The following is a 12,779-nucleotide window of genomic DNA, read 5'->3' as shown; positions in this document are numbered from 1 at the left end:
ATTCACTGCATGGAAAAATATTTTCCAGAATTATGAATTAACTGAAGGAGATCAACCCTGGGATTTCTTTGGAAGGAATGATGCTAAACTGAAGGTCCAGTACTTTGGCCACCTGATGCGAAGAGTTGACTCATTGGAAAAGACTCTGACGCTGGGAGGGATTGGGGGCAGGAGAAAGGGCCGACAGAGGATGAGATGGCTGGATGGCATCACTGACTCGATGGACGTGAGTCTGAGTGAACTCCGAGACAGGGAGGCCTGGCATGCTGCAGTTCATGGGGTCGCAAAGAGTCTGACGCGACTGAACTGAACTGAACAGCCTAGAAGTCTTTTTTTATACTTATGAACTATATAATGAAGGACTGCAATGCATTTTGCATAGCTTTCATTTCTTTAAAATTGCTGCTTTCTAAAATTCTCTTGTTCTCACATTTTGAGGGGGAACCCAACTATTGGTCAGTAGTTTCACCCAAGAAATAGCAATAGTTGGACATTTCTGAATTTTTCCATACTGCTTTTCTGTTATATTTACACTTGATTTTGAAGGATTGCTTATGCTTATGTCACTGCAAGCAATCAGTCCCCAGTCACTGTGTGACACATGATACTTATTGTACAACAAAGCCTGAGCTTTTGCCAACTGTAAACCTAGTGTTAGGTGTCTCCCTCCTAATCCATTCATCTGTACCATGGCCTTTTGTCTTCACACTCAGCAGATTCATAAGGTTATTTGCCTTTAGTGATTTCACTTTCTTACAGTATGAAATGATGAAGGTTGATAAAAGGAGAGATTACATTTAAAAAATAAATAATTAAGAACAGGAAAGCAAAGCTAAAAGAAACAGCAGCTCTAATTTATTGCTCTGTGAGAGTCTCAGTTCTCCTTAAGTGTTTCCCTGTTTTGGCTCTTCAAATCCAGCCTAAGCTAAAATGAAGAGTGGTAGATGCTGTTAACACATACGCACAGCTCCCAAAGACTTCAGTAGAGTAAAGACCAAAAGGAAGCAAAACTAAAAGAAGATAAAACAAGAGAGCTGGGTTCAATCCCTGGTATGGGAAGATCCCCTGGAGAAGGGAATGGCAACCCACTCCAGTATTCTTGCCTGGAGAATCCCATGAACAGAGGAGAGCCTGGTGGGCTACAGTCCATGGGTCACAAAGAGTCACATATGACTGAGCGACTTTCACTCACTCCCTCACTGTGGGCTCAGAATTTGTCAAAACTCCCTGGGATTTTTACTTGCACTTAGAGTTACAAGCCACTATGCCACAGAAGACCAGCATCCACTTCAGATACCTACCTATTAGCCTAATGCAGAGGTTTTCAAAGTGTAGCTCATGGCAATTCCTCATATATTTATGCAGTCAAAACTATTATTATAATACTAAGAAGATAACCTTTCTACTGTGATGTCATTTGTATTGAAGGTGCACAAGTAATAGTAGCTACAGAATTAAGATCTTCACCAACAATCCACTCTGAGGCATACAAATGTTGCTTTTCCTCTTGAATTCCCTGTGGGATTAATGGCATTGTTGTATAATAAAAAGGGCCCAAGATTTGATGACAAGTGGAGCTGTTAAGTTTAAATCTGAGCTCCACTACTTATAAGCAGTGTGGTCTTGGGGAAGACACTTAACAATTCTGCACCTTTTGCTTCTCGTGTACACTGTGGCCAATAATGTAAGATTAAAAAAAAAATCACATGTAAAGCACATGGCAGAGCTGGTGCTTAAACAATGTCTTCTTCCAATCACCTAAACTGGACTTGTACTTCACCACTCCTTACTAAGCACCTTATAACGATTTTCTTATTTTAAGTCTTTCAATCTACTTACACTTGTCAAGAGGGCAGTCATTCAATCATGTACGATCACTGTATTTGTTTCTAGTTTCTCAGATTTTAACCTTCTTTACAGACAGTAAAATTAAGACCTGGGGCTGACTGTGGCTCAGATCATGAGCTCCTTACTGCAAAATTCAGGATTAAATTTTAAAAAGTAGGGAAAACCATCAGACCATTCAGGTATGACTTAAATCAATCCCTTATGATTACACAATGGAGGTGATGAATAGATTCAAGGGGTTAGATCTGATAGAAAGAGTGCCGAAGCACCATGGATGGAGGTTTGTAACACTGTACAGGAGGTGGTGGCCAAAACCATCCCCAAGAAAAAGAAATTCAAAAAGGCAAAGTGGTTGTCTGAGAAGGCCTTAAAAATAGCTGAGAAAAATATAGGGAAAGATATACACAAATGGACACACAGTTTGAGAGAATAGCAAGGAGAGAGAAGAAAGCTGTGTTAAGTGAACAGTGGAAAGAAATAGAATAAAACAATAGAATGGGAACGACTAGAGATCTCTTCAAGAAAATAGGAGATATTAAGGAAACATTTCATGCAAAGATGGGCATAATAAAGGACAGAAATGACAAAGACCTAACAGAAGCAGAAGAGATTAAGAAGAGGTGGCAAGAACACACAGAAAAACTATACAAAAAAGATCTTAATGACTCAGATAACCATGATGGTGTGGTCACTCACCTAGAGCCAGATATCCTGGAGTGTGAAGTCAAGCGGGACTTAGGAAACATTAATGTGAACAAAGCTAGTGGAGGTGATGGAATTCCAGGTGAGCTATTTAAAAATCCTGAAAGATGATGCTGTTAATGCTGCACTTGATATGTCAGCAAATTTGGAAAACTCAGAGGTGGCCAGAGGACAGGAAAAAAGTTTTCATTCCAATCCCAAAGAAGGACAATGGCAAAGAACGTTCAAACTACCAGATAATTGCATTCATTTCACATGCTAGCAAGGTAATGTTCAAAATCCTTCAAGACAGGCTTCAGTGGTACATGAACCTAGAATTTCCAGATGTACAAGCTGGATTTAGAAAAGGCAGAGGAACCAGAGATCAAACTGCCAACATCCACTGGCTCAAAGAGAAAGCAAGGGAATTAAAAAAAAAAAAATCTGTTTCATTGCCTATGCTAAAGCCTTTGTGTGGATCACGACAAACTGGAAAAATCTTCAAAAAACTGGGAATACCAGACCACCTTACCTGAGAAATCTGTATGCACGTCAAGAAGCAACAGTTAGAACTAAAAATGGAACAAAGGGCTTGTTCAAAATTGGGAAAGGAGTATGACAAGTATGTATATTGTCATCCTGCTTATTTAACTTATATGCAGAGCACAATGTGAAATGCTGGGCTAGGTGAATAACAAGCTGGAATCACGACTGCCAGGAGAAATATCAACAACCTCAGATATGGAGATAATACTAACCTAATGGCAGAAAGGGAAGAGGAACTATAGAGTCTCTTGATAAAGGTGAAAGAAGAGAGTGAAAAGCTGGCTTAAAACTCAATATTCAAAAGACTAAGATCATGGTATCCGGTCCTATCACTTCATGGCAAATAGATGGGAAAACAATGGAAACATTTTATTTTCTTGGGCTCCAAAATCACAGTGGATGACAAAACTAAAAGATGCCTGCTCCTTGGAAGAAAAGCTATGACAAAACTAGACAGTATATTAAAAGGCAGAGACATCACTTAGCCAATAAAGGTTTGTATAGTCAAAGCTACGGTTTTTCCAGTAGTCATCTACAGATGTGAGAGTCGGATCCTAAGGAAGACAGAGGGCTGAAGCTTTGATGCTTTTGAATTGCGGTGTTGGAGAAGACTCTTGAGAGTCCCTTAAACAGCAAGGAGATCAAACCAGTCAGTACTAAAGGAAATGAACCCTGAATATTCATTGGAAGGACTGATGCTGAAGCTGAAGCTCCAATACTCTGGCCACCTGATGAGAAGAGCCAACTCACTGGAAAAGACCCAGATGCTGGGAAAGCTTGACAGCAAGAGGAGAAGGGGGCGACAAAGGATGAGATGATTGGATGGCATCAGTGACTCAATGGACATGAGTTTGAGTAAACTCTGGGAGATAGTGAAGGACAGAGAAGCCTGGTGTGCTGGAGTCCATGGGGTCACAAAGAGTCAGACATGACTTATCCACTAAACAGTAACATGTAAATATATCCTCTCCATTGTTACGAGCTGGTTTTCTAAAGTGCACTCCATTCTTTTCCTTGCTCAAAGTGTTTATTAGGTACACAAACAGTATCAAAATATAAAGACTTGAAAAGACTTCAAGATCTGGCCTCAAGCTTTCTAGTCTCATCTCTTCACTGATTAACTTCAACTTCTTGCACTCCTCAGGCAACTATTTAACTTCATGCTCTTTGTGTCCTTATCTACCTCATCCTTTATCTACTTAAAGGCTAGAGAATGTTTTCCCAGCTCTAGCTAATGACTCCTTCTCTAATCCTCAGTCACTCCTTAATACACAGGTCAGTGTTATCTCCTTGACGATGCCCTCTAGCAGTTCCCAGTGACAATTAGAAGGAAAGTTATGACCAACCTAGATAGCACATTAAAAAGGAAAGACATTACTTTGCCAACAAAGGTCCATCTAGTCAAGGATATGGTTTTTCCTGTGGTCATGTATGGATGTGAGAGCTGGACTGTGAAGAAAACTGAGCACCGAAGAATTGATGCTTTTGAACTGTGGTGTTGGAGAAGACTCTTGAGAGTCCCTTGGACTGCAAGGAGATCCAACCAGTCCATTCTAAAGGAGATCAGTCCTGGGTGTTCTTTGGAAGGAATGATGCTGAAGCTGAAACTCCAGTATTTTGGCCACCTCATGCAGAGTTGACTCACTGGAAAAGACTCTGATGCTGGGAGGGATTGGGGGCAGGAGGAGAAGGGGACGACAGAGGATGAGATGGCTGGATGGCATCACCGACTCGCTGGACATGAGTTTGGGTGAACTCCGGGAGTTGGTGATGGACAGGGAGGCCTGGCGTGCTGTGATTCATGGGGTCGCAAAGAGTCGGACACGACTGAGCGACTGAACTGAAACAATTTCTTAGCTACAAGAGGAAATAAACTATTTAATAAACTATTTTACACCCTTTCCCTGGTACTCAGTTTAATTATAAAATATGGGCAATAAATAGGTCCTACTTTGCAGGGTTTATGAACATTAAATGAGAACATCGGTAAGTCACTTAACACACCAACAGGGGAAGAAACGAAGATAAACTTCCTCAGGTTGATCAAGTAAAGGATGGTAGCTGGGAATGATTCTGACCCTGTTTGGTTTAGTCTAAAGCTCATGTTCTTTCTACCACACATGTTGTCTATGTCCTAGCAGATGACACATAAAACTTACTTATTTAATACTCTCCCCCAATGGACTGTAAAGTCCTTGAATACCATGAGCATGTTTTACATGACTCTGTATATCGAGACACTCATTCATTTCAGTACTAACTCTGTCACTGTGATGTAGAGATTAAAAGACCTAGTCTCTACTTTTAACAACTTTGCCTAGAGAAGGGAGAATTATAAGCAATATGTTACTGCTGTTTTCTACGCAAGAGGGACACTGGTGGCATATACGTGGACTGGACTACAGACGTCCAAAGAAACACCTAAAAGGAGTAGAGGAAAACTTAAGGAACAGGGAAGCCTTCTTTGGAAGAGATGAAACTAGAGATGAATCTTGAAGAACTTTACGTTAGGGAGAACTAGGTTTTCTGGAGTTTTTAAAAGTATTAATTCATAAATGATATAATTATTATACTGCTTATGCTCTGATAGTTGTAAATTATTACTGCTGATAAACATTTAATGTCCTTGAAATGCATTTTAAAACATGGATTCATTGGGGGCTTCCCTGGTGGCTCAGTGGTAAAGAATCTGCCTGCTAATGCAGGAGGCACAGGTTCTCAATCCCTGATCTGAGAATATCCCACATGCCGCTGAACAAGTATAAAAGTCTGTGCCACAACCGCTGAACCTGTGCTTTAGAGCCCATGAGCCACAACTACTGAAGTCTGTGTACCTAGAGCTCGTGCCCTGCCATGAGAGAAGTTACTGCAATGAGAAGCTAGCACATCTTAGAGGGTAGCCCTCACTTGCAGCAACAAAAACCCAGCACAGGCAAAAATAAATAAATAGAATTATGGGGGGGTGGGTCGCGAAGAATGCACTAGAAGGAGGATATTAAAAACTGAATCGTTCTTTCTAAAAAGAAAAATGGATTCATTAAAATACAGTAATTCAGCTATAAGTCATAATCACTGGTTGTTGTTCAGTCTCTAAGCCATGTCTCAGAGCTGCAGCAGGCCAGGCTTCCTTGTCCTTCGCTATCTCCCAGAGTTTGCTCAAATTCATGTCCATTGAATCAGTGGTGCTATCTAACCATCTCATTATCACTAGGCTACCTTGCAAATATACCAAGTTTAGGTACAAACTCAAAAAGAAACCTGTGTAACTCTTCCAACTACAATGTACTTCTGAAATGCTGACATCTTAAGCTCACAGGAACAGAACAGGAATGAAAACATTAATTACTTGGCAGTTACTTCTATTTTCCACCCCCATCTGATTGGCATATTATATTTGAGAGCAACAAACCACTAAGACATATCTGATTTTCAGTTATGTTCTTTTCATTAACAACAGCATGAAGACTTCTGACATGCCTGACTTCCTTCGCCTGTAAACATCTATTCAGAAGTTTCGAATGAGACAATACTTTTAAGTTGATTTTTCAGATGCACCCTGGCACACAGCAATAGCTAATAAATGAGTTATTATTGTTTCTCTGAATAAACCAGTATGGCCAGATGGTTCAAATACTGTTAATCATAAATGGTGTATGTCTTGCTTCTAAATAGAACATAAGACAAAAAGAAGACTCTATCTCTGCTTGTACTATGAGTAAAATAATCCATTTCAGCCTCAAGGAGGATATATGCAAGAATTAAGAATAACAGTCTCGCTACTCTTTTTGGATTGCAAAATGAACCACATTTTCTAAGTTAAATAATGGCTCGCTCAAGACACAAGTCTACCCACTTGTATCCTTTCATGTGATAGCTCGATTTTGGAACTGGAGAGTATCTTCGGCCAAGGAAGGAATATCTGCCAATAAAATGTCATCCCCTCTATACAATGTAAACTTCTCCAGGCAAAAGCCTGTGACTTATGCTCCAGCTATAACCAAAGTAGCTGGCACAAAGTAAACAACAATTAATGAGGTTTTGATTCAAAGTCTAAGGGTTTTATGCTGTATGGGATTCTGCAGGAACTTCTGGGAACACAAGCTCAGCAACTTTTCACTGTAGAAAAGCTTTTGTCATGGCTGCTTCTGATACTATAATAAAAGGCACGAATCTTTTCCTCATAAATACATCTGGCATATAGACCTCCTAAATTCATGGAGAGGGCCTGGTGTAGAGGTTTGTTAGCATTTACCGTGACAAAGGTGAAATGTCTGCAGACATAACTTGGGAGATCTTTGCTATTACTACTGATTATTTCATCTGTCCTTTGTCCATGTTGGTTTTATGTATTTTTCTCAGCTTGGAGAAGTAAACATTTCTCTTGTGAACTTCTGTGGCTTATTTCAAGCTTCTCTAAGAGGCCCAAACTATTAAAGGAATCTGCAATAAGACAAAATAACACAGGAAACCTTAATATGTTAACACAGGAAACCTCCCCTTAATAATGTATGGAAGGGAAGACCCGAGGCCAGACACCACTCCAAGCACAGTAAGCTTCTAGAAGAGCCACCTCGACAGACAACTCCAGTCATTAAAACACAGCTTATAAAGTAGCATCTTTAGAGTTGAGAGAATGGAGCTGGAGAGATCTAAAAGGCCAATTAATTCAACACGTCAAAATTAAGGTGGGGTGTCTCGAGATGGTTTGACAGCAATGAAACACCTGGCTTAGGCCGGCAATGAGATAACAAACCGCAAAACAACAAGCGCGCAAACCCGGCAGCTCTAGAGCCTGAAAATGACCACAAAGAAAAAGTAACGACGGGTTAAGCCAAACCAGCGCATTTCTTTGAAACAAGTCATTAAAGTAGCCTCTGCGTGTGAGGAGGGGCTTTGCGGCCCTGAGGTTCTTTCTTGGGCTGTCGGCTCTGGTTGTCCCAGTTTGGACGTGCAGGGACCACATGGCTCCCAGGCCGATCTCTCCCTCTGAGCCCCGGGAGAGTCAAGTTAGTGACAGGGTTCCCCGGCCGGGGACTGCCACTCAACCTTCCAACCCTACTACTGGTTTGCAGCCCCTGCACAAAACTCAGTCGCGACCCCGAAGCCCCGGTTCTTACCATAGTGAGGCCGGCGAAGCCCCAGCCACATCACCCTTCCGGGCCCAGGGCGGAAGAGGCGTGCACGGCCGGCTTGCCTTTCTCTCCCCTTCCCGCGGTCTGGTTGGGCCTGTCACGGTACCTCCTCCTGAGGCGCGGGTCTCGGGCTCTACGATAGGCTCCTCTCTACCGGAAAGGACGGGACTTCAATGACGTCATTCAGCCCCCGCGGAAGTAGGTAACACTCTCATTGGGTGCTGGATGTCCGCCTGTGGGAGCGGGCCTTTTGGAGGAGGCCGGAAGTGGAATTACTGACAGGTAGGGTCCGGAAGTGGCGACTGCCTCTTTTAATAGTAGTCGGTGGTCCAGTTATTATTATTTTTCTTTTTCTTCACTTCTCTAGAACTCCTCCGCGCTCAATTTTTTTCCGGCTTAGACTCCCCTCGATGTGTAAGCTTCTGGCCCTTCTGTTTGTAAACTCTCGGGAACACCTGAGTTCTCTGGCGTTACCCTCAGGTCGTGCATCTCCTGGGCTCCCTTTTCAGTTTCTCCCTTTGCACCTGCGGGATTCTTTGTGTAAAGCGCCTTTGAAATGTCCTGTAAAGCTGTGGGATTAGGACACTTGAATTCAGGGGGTTGTGTTGAGAAGGTGTTTGATCATTTTTCTAACATTGGCATTCTCGCTTTTAATTCCCAGCGTTTTGTAGATTGTCAGTGGGTTCGATCTGAGGCTGAAAGGTGCCCGTTGCAGTCAGGAAAGAACTTTCTGTGGGAACAAATGGAAAGGAGCTGCCTTTCCTGAGTTCAGTAATTGATTAGGTGCTTTAGAGAAATGGTCCACCTGCAAGACATATACCAACTTTTTCTTTTAATCAGTATTATTATTTAGCTTTCTCTAATTTTAACAATCCCATTAGATAAGGTTCTATTCCTTCTCCCCAGATTCTTTTTAGAATATTATCAGTTTTTTAATACTTTGACTCAAAGTGGAATGAGAAAAACAGGAAAGGAAGTTCATATAATGCATTGATTTTTGTGCTGTTCTTGGCCAAACTATGAGACCTTTCTATATTTAGGGCAACACAGTGATTAGGATATTTGGGTTTCTACTATCTGTGATTGTATTGTTGGCTACTGCCCACCAGGTTTTTTTCTTTTTTTTTTTTTTAAACCATTACTTTTTGTTTGAATCTACTGAATTGTCAAGAATTGGTTAAGTACACAAATTTAGCAAGTACTTAACTGAGCTTTTATTCATACCATCATGAGACTGCTGCAGAGGGATAAAGATGGCCTGTTCCTTTCAGAAATTTTATGGGCACGGGGAAGAGGGGAATAAGAAATATATGAAAATATACTGTACCCTTGTCCTATCAAAAAACAAGCTGTAATGCTTTGTGTTGTGATTGCTTTACAATATATTTTTTAAGTCTTAACCATTCAAATTAAATAATCTTGGCTTGGTTATGGAAATTATGTTGTGCAACTCATCAAGCTTGGTTTCCAAAGTAGTAAATGTGTCTGCAAACATCTTGCTGTCATGTAGATTGTCTTCATTTACATGGACACTTGAGGGTTATATGTAATAGCTGAAGTGCACCAGGAAATTGAAGTTGTTAAAAATCACAGTTGATTTACTGTATTTATGAATTTTAATTAATTTTAGACCATGGGCTCTTATGTACTTCAGCTTCAAAATAGGGAAGAACAATGCCAGTTATTTTAAAGTTACCCATAGAGGAAGCCAAATAGCAATAGATAAGACTGAACATACATTTATATATAAAGTTTTTCATGTAACACAGCAAAGTTAATCTGACACGATCTCTTGGCAAGATCTCTTAAGGAGGTGGTAATTGAGATATACAGTCATTAAGCACATAAACTCCCTGCTCTTGGCTTCACTGCCAGTGAACTAATTTAAGCACTGTCTTACATTGCTATATCAAAAGTCTCTTTTCTAGCAACTCTGGTATAGAATCTTATTTCAGACTATCTTGGATCATTTTCATACATGCTAAAAGTGAAATCTGATTCTTATAATTTCCTTCTTCAAAAATTATTGCCTCTCCTGCATCTAGAAGAGTATTTTCAACTTTGATTTCTTAGGTTCAGTAAGAAATACTATTATACTTTATATACTTTACATACTATTTTATGTAAAAATAGTACATATTTATGTTTTTCTGTGCAAAGAAGCCATGGACCTCCCTAGTATTGTCAGGTATTTGACCTGCACTAAGCACTCAATGGGGCTTCCCTGGTGGCTCAGAGGTTAAAGCGTCTGCCTCCAATGCGGGAGACCTGGGTTCAATCCCTCGTTCGGGAAGATCCCCTGGAGAAGGAAATGGTAACCCACTCCAGTATTTTTGCCTGGAGAATCCCATGGACGGAGAAGCCTGGTAGGCTACAGTCCATGGGGTCGCAAAGAGTCGGAAACAACTGAGCGACTTCACTTCACTTCTTCACTTCACTTCAAGCACTCAATGGAGAAGGCAATGGCACCCCACTCCAGTACTCTTGCCTGGAAAATCCCATGGACAGAGGAGCCTGGTAGGCTGCAGTCCATGGGGTCCCAAAGAGTTGGACAGGACTGAGCAACTTCCCTTTCACTTTTCACTTTCATGCATTGGAGAAGGAAATGGCAACCCACTCCAGTGTTCTTGCCTGGAGAACCCCAGGGACAGAGGAGCCTGGTAGGCTGCCATCTATGGGATCGCACAGAGTCGGACACGACTGAAGCGACTTAGCAGCAGCAGCAGCAGCAGCAAGCACTCAAGGGGCTTCCCTGGTAGCTCATCTGGTAAAGAATCTGCCTGCAATATAGGAGACCCTGGTTTGATTCCTGGGTCAGGAAGATCCCCTGGAGAAGGGATATTCTCCAATATCCTTAGGCTTATTCTTAGTCAGGAAGATCCCCTGGAGAAGGGATATTCTCGAATATTCTTAGGCTTCCTTGGTGGCTGAGCTGGTAAAGAATCTGCCTGCAATGTGGGAGACCTGGGTTTGATTTCTGGGTTGGGAAGATCCTGTGGAGAGGGGGACAGCTCCCACTACTCCAGTATTCTGGTCTGGAGAATTCCATGGACTGTTTAGTCCATGGGGTGGCAAAGAGCTGGACAGGACTGAGCAACTTTCACTGTCAAACACTCTATAAGGCTTGCGTGTTTTGTACCTGGCTTTTTTTGTTCAGTAAAATAAAAACCTTTTAAAGGGAGGGATAATGAAGGAGGGCCAGTTAACCTGAATGTTAGGCACTCAGTGAATGGTTTTTTAAATTAAAAGTTTAAAAAATTGAATTGGTACTGCTTTTAGTACCAGACCGCTTTCTCCCATCTCTTTTTACTTGTCTCTAGTATTGATGGTGTTGATAATTTCCTTTTATCTGACTTTTTTCTCATTCAATAATATTCACATATAGTAAAAAAAATAATAGTTTTACTTAATTTGTTGTTTTCTTTGATCCTCAACTAGTCTCCATAGTCAGAGGTTGAAGTTCTTTGTTATTTAGTGTTCATCATTGTCCTGTTTTTTCTCCTTTTTAAAAAATTCTCTTTCCTCATGGCTCTTAGATTAAGACCCACAAAACTTTTGATTGACCTGCATGTTATTTTTTTCACCTTAAGAACTGCTTCTCTTAATCTTTCTCTGATTCCAACGCCATTTATTTGTTCTTCTGAGCAAGAATCCCTTCAAGAGTTTTCTGTCCTCCACGTTCCAGTTTCTCTTTTACTTTTCTTTTTTGAGATCCCTTCAACACAGTGCCTGTGATTCCCCCAAATGCTCTTGTTAGTGTCAGTCAGTCTGAAACTGAATTTTCACTTCTGTTTATCATGCTATTTCTTGCCTCCAAGCTTTTGCTCATGCAGTTTCTTCTTCCTGGAATGTGTTTTCTTATCTTTTTTCCTTCCACTAAACCTTTTCCACCTTCTAAATTGTATATCAGATATAACTCAAGGAAACTTCTGAAATTTCAGACTGGTTAATGTGCTACATTTCAGAGGACCTCCCATCTTGCCTCTGTACTTTACAAGCTTGCATAATAATCCTCTTTGGGTGTTTCTGTCTCACCAGATAGCTGGGAATATGTCTTACTCATCTTTGAGATGTTTAAAGCCTGGTACAAAGGATGTAGTCAGTGAATATTTTAATGCATTAATGGCGTGACCAAAGTTACTCAGCTAGGAGTTTTGATTTCAGTCTGATTTCAATATAAGTCAATGCTTTATTTGCAATACCTCATTTTCAAGGAAAAAGGTGACTGTCTTCAAGACAGTTCTTATACTAGTAGGAGGGTTTTAGTTAATGCATTTTATCCCTCTAGGCAGTGTGCTCCTTGTCCTTTGTGAAGCTGCCAGTACTGATGAGAAAGTTAGTTGTGATTTTTTTCTAAAACACGGACTGAAACTAGTGAACAGAGGGTTGTTATAGTCAGCAAATTTTTAATATTGATGAAATTGGGCTCTTTATAGAAGAAAAACACCATTGAGACTTTTGTTGCCCAAAAGAAAAAACCATGTTAGAATTCCAAATGGTTGATGAGGCATTCATGCTTTTGCTAGATACCAGTATTGCCAGTAGCTTTAAATTAAACTTTTGCCTTTGTGC

The 12,779-nt window shown here is 40.8% G+C and overlaps 2 protein-coding genes across 6 annotated transcripts in view; one reads left to right on the top strand and one right to left on the bottom strand.

Moving 5' to 3' along the window:
- TMEM167A (transmembrane protein 167A) overlaps positions 1-8,291 on the bottom strand; it is a 52,680-nt gene extending 44,389 nt beyond the window's left edge. Inside the window, exons 1-2 of one of the 3 annotated variants that reach the window (XR_005720963.1) lie at positions 8,193-8,248; positions 7,328-7,515 (exon numbers count right to left, since the gene is read on the bottom strand). Coding sequence is in view for 1 of the 3 variants with exons in the window: in XM_040239425.1 (XP_040095359.1) it covers positions 8,193-8,195 (3 nt within the window). In the remaining 2 variants the exon portion in view is untranslated. Of the gene's footprint in view, positions 1-7,327; positions 7,516-8,192 lie in introns of all 3 variants that reach the window. The other 2 variants (XR_005720962.1, XM_040239425.1) reach the window with 2 other exon arrangements.
- A 92-nt stretch (positions 8,292-8,383) lies between these two features.
- XRCC4 (X-ray repair cross complementing 4) overlaps positions 8,384-12,779 on the top strand; it is a 283,891-nt gene continuing 279,495 nt past the window's right edge. For 2 of the 3 annotated variants that reach the window (XM_040239423.1, XM_040239424.1), the window contains exon 1: positions 8,384-8,489. The gene's annotated coding sequence lies outside the window, so the exon portion shown is untranslated. The remainder of the gene's footprint in view (positions 8,490-12,779) is intronic. The other variant, XM_040239422.1, reaches the window with a different exon arrangement.

This window comes from Oryx dammah, unplaced genomic scaffold (genome assembly GCF_014754425.2).
Source record: "Oryx dammah isolate SB20612 unplaced genomic scaffold, SCBI_Odam_1.1 HiC_scaffold_5, whole genome shotgun sequence".
NCBI classification, from domain to species: domain Eukaryota; kingdom Metazoa; phylum Chordata; class Mammalia; order Artiodactyla; family Bovidae; genus Oryx; species Oryx dammah.
Note: the sequence above shows the minus strand (reverse complement) of the source record. Positions and strands in the feature narration are given on the sequence as shown.